This window comes from Sylvia atricapilla, chromosome 5, assembly GCF_009819655.1.
Source record: "Sylvia atricapilla isolate bSylAtr1 chromosome 5, bSylAtr1.pri, whole genome shotgun sequence".
NCBI classification, from domain to species: Eukaryota; Metazoa; Chordata; class Aves; order Passeriformes; family Sylviidae; genus Sylvia; species Sylvia atricapilla.
Window position 1 is genome coordinate 72,120,099 of NC_089144.1, and position 21,555 is coordinate 72,141,653.

At 40.4% G+C, this 21,555-nt stretch overlaps 1 protein-coding gene across 3 annotated transcripts; it reads left to right on the forward strand.

Moving 5' to 3' along the window:
* The first annotated feature begins 274 nt into the window (after positions 1–274).
* PVALB (parvalbumin) lies at positions 275–13,363 on the forward strand. Of its 3 annotated transcripts, none has more exons than XM_066320172.1 (5): positions 275–325; positions 3,759–3,826; positions 5,746–5,878; positions 6,412–6,521; positions 13,320–13,363. In XM_066320172.1, exons 2-5 carry the CDS (start codon positions 3,766–3,768, stop codon positions 13,340–13,342), a joined length of 327 nt encoding a protein of 108 aa, XP_066176269.1. In that variant the 5' UTR covers positions 275–325; positions 3,759–3,765; the 3' UTR covers positions 13,343–13,363. The 3 variants fall into 3 exon arrangements, with proteins under 3 accessions (XP_066176269.1, XP_066176267.1, XP_066176266.1); XM_066320170.1 differs by lacking the exon at positions 13,320–13,363 and adding an exon at positions 11,709–11,927; XM_066320169.1 differs by lacking the exons at positions 275–325; positions 13,320–13,363 and adding an exon at positions 11,709–11,927 and having other exon boundaries at positions 3,740–3,826.
* The last annotated feature ends 8,192 nt before the right edge of the window (positions 13,364–21,555 follow it).

Genomic DNA, 21,555 nt, shown 5'->3' on the forward strand with positions numbered 1-21,555 from the left:
TAACAGCTCACTTGTACTGCTTGCTTCTCCCCTTAACATTCAGGTTTCATGTGGGCCATCAGTTTGCCAATGTAATGGGTTTTCACAGCCAGGGGAAGGCAAACGCCAAGGATTATTAATAGCGTTCCTCGATTAGTTAAGGGAAAGATGAATGTGACACCACCAACAAACCCCCTGAATATCTGATACCAGTGAGGGTATCACCTGCCGAAAATAGAAAGAGCGAGAGAGATTATATAAGTGGGGTTCCCACCCCGAGTTTCACCTCTTTTTGATCACCTCCCTATCTAACACCTTTTCAAGCGTGCTAAGAGAGATCCAAGAGGTAAGTAGCAAGAAAATGCTCAAATTTCCACAGCAAAATGGATTCACCAGCTCCAGGCAAGAAGCAGGACCTTCACGGATAAGAGTATCTTCCATCACTCCGACCTCATCCTCCTTTCCAGAAACAAAAGCCCAGAAACAGAGATGCAAATCTCTCAAACACTGAGGAATGGCTTCCCGCCGAGAAGACTCCAAATGAGAAGAACAGATCATTAAAAGGAGAAAATGGGTGAACTCATTGAGGGGGAATGAGAAGAAAGGCACGGGAGAAGATGGAAATGACAAAACCGGGAAAGGGAGGGAAGGAAGTGAAGGAGAATGCGAGCAAGGGCTCGTGAAGAGATTTTACTGAAATAGCCCAGCCGTGAACCGAAGACCAAAAAAACCAAAAAACCCAGAACACGTCTAGAAATGGCACCTCTCTTTCTGCACAGATGACTGTAAGCATTGGGATGAAGTTGCTCTCTTTGGTGTGGTCACTAGAAAGCTAAAGAAAATGTGTCATCCTTTTTGCAGAGGACCTCCGTCTTTCTGCTTCAGATCTTGTGTGTGAGGGCTTCATGCTGTTCAGGAAATTCTCCCTGAACTGTTTGCTTTTGGCAAGGGTGGGCTGATTTCTACTTAATTTATTTGGTCGTTTACTTAGTCACAATATCATAATTCTGGCGCTGGTGGAAGAGGTAGTTGATCTACACAAAAGTTTTGGTGCAGACAGCTTGGAAATCCACGGTGTGGATTTTGCAAATAGTTCGGGCAGGAAAATTGGCAAAATCTCAGAGATAAAGGAAAACGCGTCATTCATCTCACAGGGATGATGAGAAAAAGATGAAGGGTCGAGTGAGAAACTGTCAATTCGTGAAACGCCTTTTTTATTAGAATAACAGTTCCAACTGCAGGTTGGTGGTTAAAAGCTTCTGGAAATTTGCTAGCTGTCCTTAAAGAGAGACACTGCTGAGGCTGGAGCTGGGCCTCACCACTCCTCCGTGTCAGATCCCAGCTGTCTGCTTCGCAAACCCTGTGCCGCTGCTTTCACCTTTCTGGCTGTGGAGGGTACACACGGCTTCTGAGCTGGGGGAAATGTTATTTACGCTCTACAGATGGCTCCACCTGATCTGAAGCCTCATTTTTCTGACACCTCTCACTTTTCGCCTCCACAGCATGATTAGGCCGTAGAGGGCTGACAGATCCGATGACGGAGGGGAAGCGGGGCGGTTCGCGCATCGTTCGAGATGCGGAGCGAGCCGCCGGGCTCCCATCCCCAGGACACGGAGCCGGAATGCGCCTCTGGCCGCTTTGCTTGGCATGAGGCTAGTTAACCTGATCAGCGTCTGCCAGCACAGCAGGCAGCGCTGCGCATCGCCTCTGCCAGCCACCGGCTCGAGTTACCCCCGAGGGCAGCCCTCCAAATGTGCTGTGCCTTGTCAGCAGAGCGGGGTTAACACCGAAACACGAGTCAGCCGCCAGGAGAGCATCTTCGCTGGCGCGTGGGCAGGTGCGCTCCTCTTGGTAGGGACCTAAAAGCTCTGCGGCTCAACAACGGGACTGCAAAAGATTCCTAAGAAAGGGAGAAAACCCGTGGAGACTGAGGCCCAACTCCTCTTCAGAGCACACCGTCGGTGCACGCAGCAAAGCAGGGAAAGCAGAGGGCGATGTAGCATTGGGCCGGCAGTGTCTGCACTGGGAGCAAGCAGAGCTTATCCTCTCTTCGCGCAGTTAAGGAAAGGTAAAGGAACGTCAATTTCATAAGATACGGCACATTGATCTCTGACATGTAGCTGCATATTGATGGGTCTGCACTTATCCTACGTTTATAAAGGACTAAGAATAGGGTTCTAACCCTGAACTCCGCTAAAGCAAGAGACCCCAATAGCCCGAGTGCTGTCTTCTGCATCCTTCCACCTCCCAGCTCCAAAACAAGGGCCGCTGAGTGAGAGCGACCCATGCGGGAAGGTGCGCAGAGCAATCTCTTCTGTGGGACTGCTGTTTATTTCGGTTATCCCAGCGCTGCTCTTTCCCTGTAGAGCTTGGAAGGATACGTTCAGCCTAGAGAGGGGGACTTGGCTCCACCATCCATCTCCTTGTTTGTCCTGGGAGAAAATTAAGCATCTCTTGCACCTCGGGAAATACACGGAAATGGGAGGCCGACAGGGAAGTTCCAACGAGAGAAAAACAATAGTCCCTTCCACAATGAAAAGATAACCTTTAGAAAAGCAAAGAAGACGAAAGGGAAGGGAAAAAAAAAAAAAAAAAAAAAAAAAAAAGGCTGGGGCTTGCACTTTTAAAGCACCAAGCAATTACTGACAGCACAAGCCTCCGGCGGCCCCGTTCAGAGGAGAGGTGTGATTGTGACAGTGGGACCAGGCCGTACCCGGGGATCTCGCTGTCACCGCTCTGTCCTCCCCCGTCTCTCCTGGAGCAGCAATGCCAATACTCCTGCAGAGATCTGCCCTACTACTGGGCCCTAACCTTGGCTACCTCAGCCGAATGGCTCCTGCCCAAACTCTGAGAGCGAGCTGGACTATTTGCCATATTTTCTGTGAAAAATGGGCACAGATTCTTGGAGGAAAAAAAAATACCCCTAGAAAACACATTACGAATCCTAAATGCTTTCTTTTTTTGACGCTAATGGGAAGTGCCCGGTCCTGCCTGAGAAACCCACTACCGCACAGGAGCTCCTCACGAGTGTGTTGTCACCTCACTCCTCGTTTTGCCATACCCTATCACAGTATATTCTGCAGCATATTGTGCATTACAAACGGGATCTGTAGGACTCGCTGGGATGTGATAATTAATTCAGTGAGGATGATGCTTAATATGGACTGGCCCGAAAGAAACAAGGTCTAAAAGGAATATGTGTGTGAAGAGGAGGGGGAAGGGAGAAGGGGGAGATGTTTAAAGTGGTTGAAAGATAAGACAAATGTTCAAAAGCTACATTACATTTGCTTCCCGACCTCAAGAGCAGCTTGAAGTTTGGCATATGCTGCAGTTTCTTACTCATCACCAAATATAACCGGTAAAGCTCATCCTGACTTACTAAAGGAAAAGGCTCGGCTCTGCACCACTGCTTTTTGCACCCTAGGACTTGACCTTGGCAAAACTCTTCCTCCAGCTGTATCACAGCAGACTCTGGCACTGCTCCAGTAAGGCTGAGGCTCCAGCCTCCCAGGGAGCGACCCCCACCCACCCTAGTCCCCACAAAGGCGTCCCCGTGCCCTCTCTTGAGCTGAACCCTCGCGTCTGTGGACTACTTAGTGCTCTGCAAACTGGAGAGCGACAGCCCACAGCACTTAGCCACGCAGAGCTGTAGAGCTGGCACGGGTCCAGCCTTTCCCGGTGTGCCATCCCCACACAGCACTGCAGCTTTGGTCATATGAGCAGAAATGATGAGAAAAGCACTTTTTAATCTTTTCGCACTTGCTTCCCTGTTCAAACAGTTGCAGGATGGCTATGACCGACTTGCTCAGCGCTGAGGATATCAAGAAGGCTGTGGGAGCCTTTTCAGGTAAGTGCTTCTTTTCTATTTTTTTTTCTTCTCTCTTTTCCTCCTTTCATCTCTTCAGGTTAGGATAGCTGTGCATTTATTTCAGCTATGGGAAGATAAGAGGAACTAGCTAGACAAAATTTCAAATGAGGATGTGTTTTCGGATGTTCAATGAATGCCCGACAGGTTTATGAAGTACAAGGCTGCATCCTCAGCAAAGTTGTCCTGCACGTTACAGAGGTGAAATATTTATTTTAAAGGAAAGCAAGCAGTAACTGCAGACAGATTTCGCTTCTACTGAGAGCATACTTTCAAAGAGAACAAACCCCTCGGTGAACCAAGCTGCATTATATCTTGGTGTGGGATAGAGAAGTCAGCAGTGGATGTCGGCAGCTTCCCGCTCATTCCTGAAATTTAGTTTCAGATGTTACAGAACTGCTGTTTCCCGTTTCAAGGTTATAAGAAACCACTCTCGTACTTCCTATGCAGAATCCCCGGGTGGGCTTTGCTTTTCGGGATGGACAGAAGGCAAGAGTATAGCAAGCGGGTGCACTGCTCCACTGCAGGGACTCCCTGCAGGTCGAATAGCTGCAGTGGTCCACGCTTCCCTCTTAAGACTCCTCCGGGCAGCAGATGCTCCTTACCCCTCTCATTCATCGTGACCCCCAAAACTGACAGCAAACCCTCTTCGTGCTTACAGAGATTCATGTAGTTAAGGTTGCTCTCAAAGAAAGGCAGACACCGCGCTCCGGGATGCACGTTCTCCCCCCACCCTCCCCCAAACTACCTGGCTGACCGCAGCAGCCCGGGGAGCCGCCTCTGTCTGCCCTGCTCTCCGCGATGACCTTCCCGAACAGAAAGGAGCAGGAGACCCGCTGAGCCCGGCTCGGCTCACAAGCCGGAGAGTCAGAGGGAGCGACAAATTGCTTTGCTGGATCCAGCAGTTGTTTGACTCATTAGCCTCCATTGTTTTGTGACCACCTCCAAGTCCTGGAGCAGATGCGAATAGCAGCAACTAATGACAAATCTCAGTCAGGCAGATCACGGAAAACGGAGCCTCCTTAATTTTATGTAATGGGAAAATTTAATGCGGCGGGAATAAGAATGCACGGGGAAGGAAAAAAAAAAAAAAAAAAAAAAAAAAAAAAAAGTCCACCGCACGTTTTGGAGGTCACTGTATGGTATTTCTAATCTACATCACAGTTGTTAGGCTACGGTTAAAGGACAAAGGCGGTGGAGCAGGTAAACTCGGCTCCGATTTCAAGGGCTCTGGGTTGTAGGTTTTTTTCCTCCCCGGAGAGAGCTCCTCACAAGGTCTTGCAGGCAGCACTCCCTTGCAGTGTCTGAGCTCACACACCACGATTGTGCATTCCTTTAGCGGCTGAAATGCAACACTGATTTCTAGTAAGTCTCCAGGAAAAAAAACCCAAACAGTGCTCTGAAACAGTTCTCGCTAATGCTTAAGCAAAAGCAATTTGGGGTTTTTTTCCAGGGGTGGAAATACCAAAAAAGTGACAGCTATCTAAAAGTCACACTGCTCTCAGATGTCTGCTCTAGTGTAAAACTTAAGGGGAAAAAAAAAAAAAAAAAAAAAAAAAAAAAAGGTTTAAGGCATTGAAATGCACATTAGACCTCAGCTCCCAAAGCTCCCAAGTCTATCACAGACTTCTTGTGTGACCTTGGGCAAGTCTTATCCTGTAGCTCGGCTCTTCATCTGCAAAACGGAGCCATTGCCCCTCTGCCTCTTTGTTTATTTCCATTAGCACCTGTGAAGCACGGATGGTTACACTGAGTACATCCAGCTCCTACCACGGCTGGGCTTACCTGTTCCTCCCAGGGCAGGAAAAACAGTAGAATGGAAGAAAACAACGGGTCTGTGTTGGTGTGTGTGTGTTTCAATGACTTTTCTAAGCAGTTCTCTGGGTTTTCATCTCTTACAGCGGCTGAATCTTTTAACTACAAAAAGTTTTTCGAGATGGTAGGATTGAAAAAGAAGAGCCCAGAAGATGTGAAGAAGGTTTTCCATATTCTTGATAAAGATCAGAGCGGCTTCATTGAAGAGGAAGAACTGAAGTGAGTAAAGTTACATCCCTTCTCAAATATCCCCACCTTAAGAGTCTGATTTCCTGTGGGTTATTTTAACAAGACTCTAGGTAGCAACATAGAGCTCAAACTCTTTAGTATTTGTGTGCTATGGCAGCTGTTTGCTGAGCACATGATCTAAAGAGGGTTGGTTGGAGTTAGCTAGTTGTCACTTGGATTGCAGGATCCCTGAAACACGCGAATGGTCGATACCTTAAAGGTAGTTCTTCAGCCAAATGCAGTTTCAGAGTAAAGTGCTTCTGATTGTTAAAGAAGGTCAGCAACAAAAGACACAACTCTGGATTCCAACTTACGTCTCAAATCAGTGGTACAAATAAATATGAAGAGTAATTGTTCTGTGGAAAAAAAAACCCCAACAAACCCAAACCAAAACCAACCAACCAAAAAAAAAAAAACAAAAAAAAAAAAAAAAAAAAAAAAAAAAATAAAAAAAATCAAGAAACAAAACAAAACAACCACACACCAAACAAATCTTCCTTTTTTTTTCTATGCCTCCTCCTTAGGTTTGTCCTGAAAGGCTTTACCCCAGAAGGAAGAGACCTATCAGACAAAGAAACGAAGGCTCTTCTGGCTGCTGGAGACAAGGACGGTGATGGTAAAATTGGCGCTGATGGTATGTAATTAGAGGAGTAAACTTTGACAGTAACAACTGAATATTACCCTTACACACAAGAAGAACTGAGGAAACCTAGGGATCACTGGGGGCTGTGACCTTCTGAAGGGCACAGTTTGGGTTTAGTGAAATGCCCAGTCCTGCTCCATTTGCAATACCTTGCTCGGAGGTGTTAGAGGAAGAGCAGCCGAGTTGTGGCACTAGAGGGGGCTGAGCTTACAGAACCCGGCTGTGGGTCAGGCACTAAGCACCCAGCCAAACCCTGCTTCAATCACTGTAATTTGTTGGTATCAGTGGAACGAGGATCAGAAGACTGCGAGTTCAGAGATCGAGGCTTGTCTATAAAGCTTGGAAAGAATAAAAGCTGAGCGCCAGCATTTCTGTTTGATGTTTAGTTAGCAGGAAAGTAGTGCATGACTTAGCAAAGCAATGCTCTTAAAAATCAAAGTACACTCATTTTGCTACAGAATTTCTATACAATAACAGTCTACCCAGCTTAGGCTAGTGTTTGAGTGGATCTTCACACCTAAGAAAGCTTGTCACTCCCTTTTACTGAATATGAGAAATACAAGAAAAGAACAACTTTTCCTCTCACAGTCTTGCTTTAAAAGCTAGTGCTGTTTTCTATTCCCCTTTGGGATGAATCGGCTTAGCCCACACACAAAATTTCTCCCTTTTCCTTTTTTTTTTTTTTTTTCTTGGAGGTGAGAGTGAATGAAACACACTGAATGAGACAAGAAGAGATGCAATTCTAAACTAAAGCTTTCCTCATTGCAGGAGATAAAAGTTTGTGGCCAGAGTACCAAATCACCTAGAGAGCAGGCTAGGGTTTTGACATATCAATAAGCCATATCATAAGCTGAAATCTAAAAGACATCTAAACCCCCTCATATATCTCTGTGTTACCTAATCTCTACAATTAAAAAAAAAATCTAAAAAAAAAGGTTAATTAAAAGAGAAATAAAAAGCAAATTTAAATAATACAGTCTCCCGACGTAGAAGATGACACACAAAATCAGCCACTGATGTATCAGTCAGGTGATACACACTGGCATGTCAGTGACTGTGGCCATGCTCCTAGACCAAAGCCTTTTAATTTCTCCAATCATGATTATTATTATTATTATTATTATTATTATTATTATTATTATGGTTTAGACCAAGCTCCTGCTAAACTTCAGCAGTGCTGCTGAATCCAGTGTGGGTGTCATTTCTTGAAACTTCATATTCTTTATTATATGGGTCTTCTTTATATGCACTAAAATTAGTGATAGTAGTACTAAAATCACTGGGCATGTTTTTCAAAAAAAACTTCATTCAGGTAAGTAATCTTACAGTGGATCCACCAACCTCATATCAGATAAATTTTCAGCTATTCCACAAGGCTGCAAATCAAAAGTATTCTTAATTGGAATAAAAGAACAATATTGCATAATGGTTTTGGCTTATACAAGAAAATACAGCATTAACCTTTATATTTAAGACTACCATAACTTATTTTTTTGAAACAATGCCTGAAACCCAGTACATTGTAATAAAGCAATATGGAATGCCTCTTCTCATTATCTTTCTTCTGCAGCTTTTACTCTTCTCTAACTTTGAAATGGAATTACTCTGTGTTTACACTTGATAACGAGAAGAGAATGATGTGCTTTTTTCTTTTGATTCTTCTGACCATATCCCTACCATACAACACTACCAGTTTCTTTTCCATTTCTTAAATTTGACTTTAACAGCAAATTTTTACACCAGAAAGGCTTGAAATATATACAAAAGTTAACAGCTGGGACTGCGACCAAAGGATGAGGAGGACAGATACTTCCCAGCTTTTCCTTTGGCCCATAAATCCAATTCAAGAATATAACTGCATATGTAAATAAAATGCAAAGTCAAGAACATACATCACATTCATATGCAGAATTGCAATGCTGTATTTCTGTTGCAAACCAATTTCGTTTCCCTGCAGCTGAATTGTCAGGCATTACTTCTACCCCTTGTGTCAAACATCAGCTTCCTAAATCACTAAACAATCACGAAGAAGCAGCCTTACACAGGGGTTAATGTTAATTCTCCTGATGGCTCTTGAATGCTGTCCCTCAGGAGCCCACAGCATTTGTAAGGACTGATCTGTAGGGATTTTTAACACCACAGAGACAACTTTCTCAGTTGTACTATCACAAACATTAATCCCAACCAAATCAGCCTTCTTCTAGCTAAGGTCTCACATTACTAATTTTCTCTTAAGTCTCTTGCTTCAAACATTTTCACATTCCTGCAAGACCATTCAGCTCTGAAATAGTTTCAGCAGTTTACCTCTTGTCCAATCATGGCTTGAACTTGTGGCTGATGAAGCAGTTTCAAAGAGCTGAAAACTTGCAGCTTGTTTCTGTAACATATGATCATCTTCTGTACAGTGTCAAACCCCTCCACATCCACCAATGTGGTCTAAAGATGATGAACCTGAAAAAAATTGCAGGTCAAGGCCAGGCTACCTCATAACACAAGCAACCTGAGCTTCCAGATCGGGACAAAAATTGATGCTGAAGCAGATCTACTAGCTTTGGGAAAATATTTATAAGAAAGAAGAGAAAAAAAAAAAGAAAATTTCTTGTCATAATGTTGTTTAAAATCTATTTTGTGTATTGGCATTGGACACGCACATCATGCCTTTCAGTTTCTTGATATTAATAGACTTGAGAAAGTACATAGAGAACTTTCAAAGATCATGTACTGTGGGCAGCACAAATTCAAATTTTTATCCCTGTAAATCAAAAAACGCTGTAAAAATGTGACATTAAGCATGCAAAATTACAGCTATTAAGTCATGACCTTGCCAGGTGAAAGCTTTAACAAAAAAAAAAAAAAAATTAATTCTTATCCTGCTTTCTGCTTTTATATCTTCTAAAATAAATTAGTGTAAGTCATTACCTATAAAGTTTCCTAAACAGATTTGCTGTTGTAAAGAAAATATAAAAAATACAATCTGAAGGGGGAAGTCACAAGCCTACAACATGTCCTCTGTAATAATGTCTGTCATTTCAGAAAAATACTAGAGGGCATGTGTTAAGCTGGTATATAGTAAAAACTGTATTGAACACAGTGAAACAGTCCTCTTCTTTTAAGTCAAAGCTTTGACACAAAACAGCTAGTAAATTATTTTACATGACAAAATGGTCTAAATCCTTGCAATTTAAAGCCACTATTTGTGCAGAGAAAGACGTTACTCAATTTTGTTTGGAAGGGTAACTACAGCTGGAAACAAGGATGTAGTAAATCACAAGGGTTCCCTCACTAATGGGCCAGTCAGAGGCAATAATCATTTACAGGCAACTGATACACCATGCCTTACAGATTAACCTTCATACAAAAAATAAGTAGTGAACAAATTTAGAAGATTATTCCCCTGGAAAATCTTCAAAATATTTAACATACATAGAAAATCCTGGCAAAAGTGAATTTGTTGCAATTATTCAAGAAGGAGTTTTTTATGGTTTGCTGGCTATCAGAAAGTACCTATAAAATATATTGCTATTAAGTGATAATAGCACTATCAAAATGTATTATAGAAAATATTTGGCTGCAAGTCTGAGTAACCTTTTCCAAATATATTCTGTAGATAAAAAATATTATAAAAGGTATTTAGTTTAGCTGTAGTAAGTATGACAACTTGTTTTAACAGTATATGCACAGTTATTTTTCCATTTTGGAAAAGTTCCAAAGATTCATTCCAGTTCATGTTTCTCTCTGCAGGACTTATTTACACAGATATTTCATAATCATAGCCTTTCTCCTTTTCTGCCCAGAACAGTAGGGGTTTTTAGCACAAGCACTCCATGTTATTAATTCTTAAATTCAGTTTGCAACACTTTCATTCTATATACCCACCATGTACAGGATTTATACATGTTTTGTGTTAGGTAGTCTACATCACAAATTCTAACTTGGATTTACATCTTTCAAAATTATGGATAAATTTGGGGTTAATTTAAACCCTCTGATATTAAAAATTACCATTTTTTTATTTCTCAGTCTGGTTTGTCTGCATTTGGCAACATGTTTTCTGGACACGCCATCAAAAGTGCTATGTGTTTGCACACAACAGTCAATTAAGATCTCACTTGTTTAGAGCTTAGCATTTTTCAACTGAACACTAGAATATTCTTTAAAATGCCTAATTTTCTTCTCTGTCTTTTCCAGTTGCCAGACTTTACTCTTCATTATGTCAAACTTCAGTAATTTTTTTTCTTGAGCCTTTACAGACCACTGCCTCCCCTGTTTGTCATTTTCCTCTTAGCTGATTATGTTAAACCCATAAACCATTCTCTCTGCATATCCTCTAATCCCTTTATTGTATTTGTTGCCCTTCTTGGGATTCCCTCCAGTCTGTCATTTTCAGTGACCTGCGGCACATACAACTGTGAAAAGTGTTCTCATGTGTAACTCTCCTAAAGTTAGGTGGAGTTAGGAATTATAAACCAGGCAGCTATTCGCCAGGACACAAATGTGCCTTTTCCATGCTTTATCTGCCCCTCTGAAAGGCATTATACATATTAAAGCATAAAATAACCCCAAACTGCAGTTAAATAAATTTATGTAAATATTATGGATGTACCACTAATAAAAGCCACATGGAAAAATCCTGGCTCTCTGACACCACAGGAATTTTTCTCATTCTTACAAAATGGTGAAAACTGCTACATAGGTTGGTATCAGCCTTCTGGTTTTGTAAGCCATTATTTTTACTCAATTGACAACTATAAAATTGAGTTTAAATGCAATATTATTATAATATTGGACACAAGTACTTCGAAAGACTCATTAATTATTGTCTTTGCCAAACTCTGATATAAAAGACATTTCTTTCACTGCAAGATTAAAACTCTAGTTCTTGCCTTCATCTCATTGAGATTTACAAAGAAATAACCAAGAACTAATCAAGTTCTTCAGGTGAATAGTCTTGCAGTCTGGCATGTATAGCATTTCTCCCTTACTCTCAAAAAATCCCTTCATTTCACTGTAAGATTTCCCAAATCATACTTCTCCTTTAATTAACTTGGATTTCTTTACTCTTCTGTTATTGTGACATTTCTGCTACAACAGTGACTCTGTATTCATTGTAATATGCTTCCCCCTTCTTTAAATTTTGTTTTTTAAAATATTTTTTTGAAATTCTTTCCTTTTCTCCAGAATTTGCAACTATGGTGGCTGAATCATAAAGGCTTTGACCAATGCAAACCCTTCACCCATCCTTCACTGCCCAATTCCAACCACCTCCTGCTGACTTGCTTTGGCTCCTGTTCTATTTATTTATGTTATTTTATACTCCAGCTCTGTTCTCTGCAATCTTGCAACTCTGTAATTGTGCTGAAAGACACTGTTAAAATAATAAAGGTCACATCAATCTGGGCTTTCTTCTTTCTCACTACAACTTGTTTCTTATTTCATGTAGGCTTGGCACAGGCTGAGAGAAAATGTTACTGGATTTTGCTGACATCCCTGCTGCTTTATCCCTAGCTAGGGTAAAGTAGGAAGAAATTTTAAAAATTATTTGGGATAAAACATGCACATAATGAGTCATTCAGTCCGAGTCCTGAACTGTGGCAAAACTGACTGCATTATTTTTAAGCCATCCCTGATAAATGGATGCATAGTCATAGCCTGGAAAATCTCTAGTGATGGCAAATTTCTAGTGATGGCAATTACCCAACTTCATTTGGCAGTTTGTTCTTTCAACTTAATCAGTGTTACAGCTAAAAAAGTATTTCCTAATATTTAAACTACATCTCCCCTGCTGCATTTTGGTGATCAGTAAATTGCTCGTCATCTGTATAATTTGTTAAATTCACCTGGTGCAGGGGGATTTTTGGATAAAAGGTTTGACAGGAATATCAGTTGGTGCCAATCACACATGAAGATAACTTCGTAAACTATTAAAAAAGAGTCATTTCTGAAACACAGGGTATATTTACTAGCAATGTTACACAACTATCTAGGACAGAAAGAATGGCATACTCACAAGAAATAACAGTATGAATTCCAGGAAAAAGAACACCAAGATTCATGTGTGACATTGCAGTAGCTAATCCCACTGTTGAAACAGTAAATCAGAAAATCCCATCAAAAAGAATTTATCCTAAAACTTTACCAGAGAAGTGAATATCTTCTTCGGAGTTACATGTAGGAAACTGAGACTTCTACTAAGGAAATGATTACCCAATAGTAAGCCTATGACAGAGCTCAATACTTATTTCCCAAATCCTGTTCAGTAACTTTGGCACCAAGCTTATGCTTTTTACCTGTGCTGGTGGTGGTGTTTTGCTTCTAAATCAAAGACTAAAATCCTTTCAGGCAACATCTTCCCCATACCTTGACAGGACATCGATTATTACTGCAGTAAAAAGGAAGGCTATTTTCCATTTCTGTATTTCAAACTTTCCCCTGCAGCGATAATACCTTATTCAATTTAGATTAATTGTCGCCAATTTAGTAGAGACAAAAAGATAAGGCTGAAGCCCTGGCATCATCAGAGTGTACAGAATACCATCCTCTGCCCCAGCGATTACCCAACGCTACTCGGGAAGCCAATAAACCTTCCCTAAAGCCATTCTAGAGCCTCACTCGATAGTAACTCGCAAGGGAGACTTTTTGCTGAAGATGCTGCGCGTTCAAAAGAAATCCTTTGGTTTTGCACACTGTACATACGGTTCTGAAGGATGTATTGATTTTTAAGTATTCTAAATAAAGCAAATGAAAACGGATTGCAGTGCAGCGAGTTTATGTCCTGCTTTTCCTCGGCAGCTGCTGACCTCGCGTGGCAATAAAATCTCATTGCAGGAGCACACAGGGCATCCGAAAAAGAATCGGAAAAGGCATCCAAAAAGGCATCCGAAAAGGCATCCGGCAGCCCACCACTGCAGCAGAGAGAATGAAGGCCCAGGGAATTCGAGAATCGACATAAAAGTCGCTGTACGAATAAAGCCCTTTATAGTCCTTTATATTCTCTGAAGCTCCAAGGATTTGGATTTTTAGGCTTCACTGGAAGGCACAGAAGCTCTTTTATCCAAGGCTTTAAGAACAAACAAACAAAAAACCAAACCAACCAAAAAACCAAACCAACAAACAAAACCCCGCTAGAACAAGTAGCAAATAAATAATGCCACTAATGAGTCTAAAAAAATAATTATAGCAGATGATGAGAAATAAACCAAGGTACAGCAGCATCAATGGCAATATTTTACTAGCATAAAAGTCTGAATATCCCAGTAGCCCCTGCTTCAGTCTTTCTTCACGTTGTTACCTAAATCATTCTAGAACAAGCAACACTGAGTGCCTCATTTGGCCTGAAAATTTTCAGCCATTAAGTAATGGAGAAGGTGAAAAGAAATATCTTTTTTTTTTTTTTTTCAAACTGAGAAAGTTACAATGGGTAGAGAAACCTCCAAAATACCATCTCTACTTTTCATGCTGGTGCAGAATAAGATATTCTAATCTCGCATTTAGTTGGTTCATTCAAATATGCAGCTGGTATACTCAGACCCAGTATTCTGAGATCTTATACTAAAAATTCTCAAATACTCTATTTAAACACACTTTTTCTGCCCCAGCTGCATTTTAAATTAAAAGTTCAAATTTCAATATGCATCCATCGCCAAAGAAACGGGAAATTCAAATGCAAGTATAATAGAAGTCAATCTCTGCCCAGAGACAAAATTACTGTTTTATCAATTGCCATCAAACTACTACTTTCCTTTCATGGCTGGATCTTCAAGGTTTCTCTTAGACTCTTGTTTTTTTCCACACAAATTTCTTCCAAATCATCTCCAGATTTTCAATTGTTTCTTCTAATTTTTTTTTAAAAAACAAAATTTTCCTTTTAGTTGGATGTTATCTAGACATGACTTAAAATACAAGCAAACAAATGCAAAATTTGAAGTTATAATAAAATATAAAACATAACATTTCATATACAAAATATTAAATTATTCATTCTCATATTGCTCTTGCTCTAATGTCTTGGAGAATGTCACAGAAACCACTGTAAAGCCTGAAGAAAGCAGAATTTGCTACAAAATTTAATCAGGCTTTCTGCACAATGTGGATTACAGTATGCTTGACAAATACAAAAAAATCCACACTACCCTGCAATTTACTGTTTCATGAAGAAAGATGTTTTAATTTTCAGATGCATAAGCAAAGGAGCAAAATTACATTTCTCCAAGAAACATTTACCTTAGATTTCTCAATTGTCATCTTACATCTTCTTTCCTCTGAACAGTAAGTGTTTCATAATTTTCTTCCCTGTTGTAATACAGTAGAAGTTATGAAAGAAAAAAAAAATACTTCAGCCATCCTGTTGAAGACAATTTTTAAAATAATCAGTACACATCCTTTACTTGGAGTCATATCCAATGGTTTGCAATAAGACACAATTGAATGACAAATAAAAAAAAACAGGCACTACTTGTTTCATACTGGAATTCTGTAAGGCTTGAGATGTAATTGCTTGCTCTGAGCTATAACTCAAGAGAAAGAAGAGCCAAATCCTCAAGTCAAAGTTGAAGCATCGCCTCCCGACAAATGACATTAGCATTTAACAGAAAGAGTTGACATTAGCAGACCGCCACCAACTCTTAAGATTTCTCCAATCACAATTTACCATTAAATCCTTAACCAACAAATGCGTAATTGTTTATGCTTTAAGGGTCCTGCCAAGCTCTTAATGGAGTTTCATGGATCAGCAATTTTCCACATGCCTTATTTTGGGAATCAATGGACTGGAGGCCATAACACCTGTTCACCCCGCAGAAGCTGAGCTAGGATTTATATTTACAGTCTATCCACCAAATCCTGAGACCAACACTGCCTAAAATCCTGCAACTGCTTCCACACTTCCTTCATTTATCAATGCAAAGGTTGTTTGTTTGCTTCTTTTGCCTTTTCTTGCTAAACAAAGTATTTTTGAAGACTGGTAATGCAGTTCATGTTTCCCTTTCCTGCAATACACACACAGTTTTAACAGAACCTCTGTGCTACAGTAGCTAAACATTAACAACCTTCTGTTCAAAACAGAGTTAATATTGTTATAGAATTACAAACTGCAGCATTTCACAATATTTGCAACAAATCCTACCTTAACAAAATAACACCAAACATTGTGCCTAAAGGTTCACTGAAGTCACAATTTTTTTTATTAATGAGCATAATGTACAAAATAACTTCATTTGACTCTAAAATCCTAGACTGAGATTTAAATTGCTGGCTGATAGAGAAGCCATTCTTTTATTTATAAAGCAGTTTCAAATGAAAGAGAAATTATAAGGCATGCAATAGCACACCAAAATCCAGCTGTGGTTAAATTACATGCTGACATTCTTGTTCGAACTCAGCTCAGGAGCCATGGCTAACACAAAGAGAAGAGCATTGGCTTTAGTACAAGCTGGTGATTAAATACCTCCTCTAAGTCCTGGACTCTGTCATTGCTAACTAATATGGGCTTGAACCTGAACTCCTGCTTCTTCATTCTCAGCAAGCATTTTAGCTGATTCCCTTTTCCAAAGAGACACACACTTTAGAAATCCTAACGCTCTCTAGGGCTAAGACATTCAAAATTACATTTCTCCTAAACACAGGGAAATAAAGCCAAATGTGTCTAAACAGGGCTAGCTGTTTGCATGACAGATCAATCATCAAAACTTTTCAGACTGTTAGAACCTCCTAATATGGTATCATTACTTCACAAGGGAGGAGGTATATTTCTGGTTAGAGCTCTTCTGGTCAATAAACCAGCAAGGCTTAACAAAGGTCGATGCACCTTTAAAAACAGGAGTTAAAATAAATACGAATACTAGAGTCCCCTCTCCACCCACCAGAAAAATAGAAGGAACTACATGAGCTACAACAGTAAGTGGATCAGATGATCCAAATATAAATACTGAAAGGCTTATGGAACTAACAGGAAGGCCTAAGCTAATAAGCCTATAAAACATGCAGCTAGAAAAGATATTTCTTTCATAAATCCATTCAGTCTCCCACCTAGGAAAATCTAAGTGAAAGGATCTTGTCGGTGCCTAAATCAGCTTGTTCGAGTCATATTGCCATAATGGTTTTTAACCCCAGGAGATGCTTCCTGAGGTTTAGGTACAGAAATACAGTTGTTTCACAGGTATTATTACAGTAGCACTGCACTGGCATTAACTTAGGCCTCCAGGTGGTAAAGACATGGTAATTCTCTATGAATGTGCATTTAGATCAGACATTAGGAAAAAATTCTTTACCAGCACACAGGTTGCACAGAGAAGCCATGGACATGCCACCCCTGGAAGTGTTCAAGGCCAGGTTGGATGGGGCTTGGAGCAACCTGGTGTAGTGGAATTGGGGCTGAAATGGGATGATCTTTAAGGTCCCTCATTGCACAAACCATTCTATGACTCCAGACGGGTCATGAGGGGTGCAGAAACAGAGGTCAAAGGCTGAACCACTGATTACTGGAGGGAAGGTCCAAGGATTCCTGAAAACCCAAAGGGTTCAGAGACATTTTCAGGTTTTGGCAACACTGTCTGAAAAGGATTTTTTTAAATTATAACATTTTAATTGTTAACAAATTCTACTCCCTGTGTATTCACAATGCAATACAGTTTAAAAATGTATCACTAGAAAGATATTAAAATACATAAGAAATAGCAAATTATCTCACAGTTATTACTGCTTTATAAAGAGGAATAAAAATTATGAGGCTGTGCTAATTTTATGCTTCATTCTGCAGATGAATGAAGATTTTCTGTCTTAAAAACATTTGCATTCCTCTCCTTTAAAGCAATTTTCAATTTTGCTGGATACAGCACAATTGCATCTACTCTTTCAGCTGCAATGGGTTGTTGAAATTGAGCTATTGCTCAGCACCTGCTCTTAGTCAGGCAGCTGAAATCAGAGGTTAGGGGGAAAAATAAAGATTTTTTGTCATTGTAATGCAAGTCTCCTTTTAGCTTTGCTGCAGTCAGTGTTCAATTATGTTCTGTAACAACCTCCATTACTAGAGCCAGTGTTTTTCTGTTCTCTCTGCATATATTAACTTCCTTTTTCACACGTGAGAGCCTTCTTAGCAAAACAGTCTTAAGAGATATTTGCCCATAGACTTCATGAGTCTCTATCTTTGGGCTGTTGTGAATCCTACTGTTCAAATGCATCTTCATTTTGAATGCTCAAAAGGTAACTGATACAATAGAACTTAAAATATCTTCCAGTGAAGTTCTGATAGGTCAGAATTAACCTGAAATTCCATCTGGTCTGTTGAATACAAAGCATCGAACACATAACAATGAAGAGAGCTCCCACGTAAATTTTTATCCTATTTTTACAAGCTCTGAATCCTTCTCCCTCAGAATTTCGACCAGTTCACTGCATAGCCCACAAGTTTAAGGCTTCATCAGAAGCAGGAATCAAGACCCTACATCTGTAGGAAGAAACCCACAAAGATTTTGACCAGCAAGGCTCTGCCACAAACAGGAAGGAAGTAGCTGGTGTGAGCAGCTCCTGGGAAGGCAGGAGCAGAAGCCTTGCTTCTGAAGCAGGAAGTAAATGGACAGATAGCTCTGAGACAGAGGTCAGAGGGAGAAGAACATTGAAGTTCAGGGTCTCAAGAAAAGGAAATACAGAGCAGGAAGTACTGAGGTGATGAGAGTGAGGATTTGAAAAATCTGGAACAGAATATATTTTATTATAATATAAATCTATTGTAATAAATTGACCTTGAAAAGAAAGGACATCATTAAGGTGAAAAATCTGTTGCCCCCAAATTTAGCCTGTAATAAAAAAGAAGAGAATAGAAAACACAGTGTTGTAAACTTTTGAAAAGTCAATTAGGAGTCTCAAATATTTCTCTTCTCCTTCTTCCATTAAACCTCCAAGTCCTGGAGTCACATGGTTGAATCTTAGTTTTCAGCAAAGGGAAAAAAAAATCTAGCTGTCAGGCCTGCAGAGAAAACCTTGAACATTCAAAGCCTAAAAAAATAGGATATAAACCCAAACATTACCTTCTATCTTTTAATAAATTTCATTATTTGAATGTAATCTGTCTTGCAGTTTTTAACATAAGATATAGCATTAGTGAAAGCCTAGCATCTGCCTTCTAAGCAGACAGCAGCTAGAGATCCAAAAAAAGATCCCCAGCTGCTATCATAGTCATCATCAGCACATAATGACTAGCATGCTGGAATTGTGGGTAGCTCATTTAAGGCTGCCACATATTCATGTATTTTCTGTTTGACAGATTAACCCCTTCACTGGGATGCAGGAGCACACGCAGTGCTTCCCCAACGCTGGATGCCCCTGTGCAGGAGAGCACACTGCGACTGCTGCAACAACAGCGCTCACAGCTCAGGAGGCTCAGGCCACACAGAAGGCCACAGCAAGCCCTCAGTCTGTCACTCCCCCGTGGAGAGAAGCAGACAACTTTCTGTGTGACGTTCCCTGAGCAACAACCCACTACCTACTGTATTGGGGAGTATTATTAAAAATTAAATAAAGATTTCAGGGTTTCTTCCCGGCGCTTTTCTAAGCTTCCATGTGCACGGACAAGAAAATAAAGATTCGAGCTGGAATTTCTCCAGACACATGCAGAATAATTACTGTCAGTATATTCTCTTTATCTTCATCCTTGTGGATTTGAATGCATCCTTGAGAAATCTTTCCCTCCTTTCATATTCATCAGAAGGGAGGACATCACAGTAACAATTAGCATACTCGAACCAAGTTTACATCTTGCAGAGGTACCTACTCTACACTTAGCAATTTACCCCTTTCCATTGATGCCACAACTGCCATCCATTTCTAACTTCCACTCTCTCAACAGAGTAGATCAGAAACAAATGGCATATATGCCAGATCAGTCAGAAGGGCTGTTGTAACTGCAAACAAATCTTTTGGCTGATTCAACCATTTTGTAATCATCTTACATTTCAGTGCACCGACTCTCTGAAGCCAAAAAGCCTTCAGATCTGAGTCTCATCTCCCACCACAAAAGAGCAAAACCTGAAGACCTGAACTATAATCGTGTAATCAACAAAGCTAGAGAAAGCATCCAAATTCTCACTTCTGTGCTAATAACCCCACTCTGAAGAGAAGTAAAAGCTGAGTTTGAAGGATGCCAAATGAAGTAGCCCTCAAAATAGGTGGAGTATCTATTTATGCCACTGCTTGAGGGAAGTGTAAAGAATGGAAACCTACAAAAACATTTACACATCCTTTCTTGCAGTTTTCACAGCTCTCCAGACACACCAGTAAATATTCATAGTCAATCCTATAAGAATCTATGTGGATTTAAAAAGCTGCATGAACTCTGAATATTCATTCACAAGATACTCCTGATGCCATTTTGTCACGCTACTTCCTTTTAGTAACATAAGATTTAAAAAACGACAGATGAAATACTCTGCATTTAAGAGATTTCTTACAGAAAAACCTACTAATTCCCTTTCTCCAACATTAATGCCCTCCTGAGAAGCACTGCTTACTCCAAAGAAAGCTACAGTCCTTCCTCAGTAGCTTTTATCAAGCAGGTTCAAGTTAAAGGTTGAAACCTGCACGGTTATTCTGAACATACCCAGAACATTTGCATCAATAGATGAACAACTGTGAAAACAAGTCCTAGTAATATTAGTGAATTCTGCCCCAGAAGAAAATCCCTTTTCAACAGGTATGCTCTGTGAAAAATGAAGAGACCTGTGCAGTGCCTGATAGAATCTGGAACACCAACCATACCTCAGCCCAAAAGACTGCACGACCTCAGTTGAATCCCCACTGTAAAGCCTTACCTGGTGTCTGAAATTTTTTGCCACTCCTGCTGGAGATGCAGTTCCACCATTGCTGCCTTTTACCTGTGATAAGTCAGGCAGAGGAAAAGACAGGTTGGGTAAAAGGACAGAAGATGTAGAGAGGATCCAAGTCCATTAAGGGTTCTGTGAACACATGCAGAGGCAGGAAATGAGGGAATGGGATAAAGGAGCAGGGTACTAATACAAAAGCAGCAAGCAGGAAGGAGTTATCCAGATTCCAAGCAGAAGTTTTCAGTAGCAATGAAAATTTCACTTCCAGCATAATCTATGCCTTCCGTTGCAGCCATCCCAGTGTAAAATGCCACTGGGATGTGGATGATGGATACCACCATACTGCAGCCACAATCAATAAACCTCAAGCACATCATAATGGAGCCTCAAAGCCTTTGCTTTGAGACCTGTCAGTAAACTGGGGCGGTATGACCAAAAAGACAACAAAGGATAACGCAAAGATTGCAAAAATGGAACAACGCAGAGATGAGTGAATTTTCTTGGAAGGCAGAAAATATGAAAGAGGAGGTAAGCTATTTAGACAGAAGTGAAGGAGAAAGAACATCGATAGCCCACATCTGTTTTATGTGATGGAGGATTTGGGGATGGAAAACAGGGAAAGCAATAACGAAACCCGGGATTATTTTTTCTTTTCGCTTTTAAGGGGACAATAGTGACTCCATCACTGTATTTTACTACAAGTCATCATCTACAACTGAAGTCTGCCCACTCAGGCTAGTGAGGTCCCCTTCATGTTTTTGTCACAGAAACAATGTTATTTGATGTGCATATAGAAGACTCCTTTGATTCAGTTGTAGGTTCTCATTAATTTTATGTTATTTGCTTCCCTGGCTAGACGTGTCACAGGTAATTTGTCCCAGGCAAGGTAAAAGAGCCACCTTCTAAGAAGTCACATTAAAATGTTGATGTTAAAATAAAACTTGGAAAACTTTGTTTTCGACCCTAGACGTGTCCAATATTATACCTCAAATACAGATGCATTATTGATTATTCTGTTCTTCCCAAGCTTAATCACTGTTTTCCACAGTAAGCACATTGTATGTTCCAGAATAAACAATCCAAAGTGCGGCCAAGCAAAGTTTATACCTTAAAAAAAGTAGGGATTGCTATTAATGGCATGCTTTTTGATGCTTTCACCGATCTTTCAAAGAGGTTGCAAGGAGGGGAAAACCCAGAAAGCTTCATGGTCCCCT

What these genes read in the sequence shown, in the direction of transcription:
- PVALB (XM_066320170.1), top strand. Translation starts at nt 3,766, where the DNA reads ATGGCTATGACCGACTTGCTCAGCGCTGAGGATATCAAGAAGGCTGTG. An exon ending in GGCTGTGGGAGCCTTTTCAG is followed by an intron (nt 3,827 to 5,745) that starts GTAAGTGCTTCT and finishes CATCTCTTACAG; the next exon opens with CGGCTGAATCTTTTAACTAC. An exon ending in TGGTAAAATTGGCGCTGATG is followed by an intron (nt 6,522 to 11,708) that starts GTATGTAATTAG and finishes CCTTTTCTCCAG; the next exon opens with AATTTGCAACTATGGTGGCT.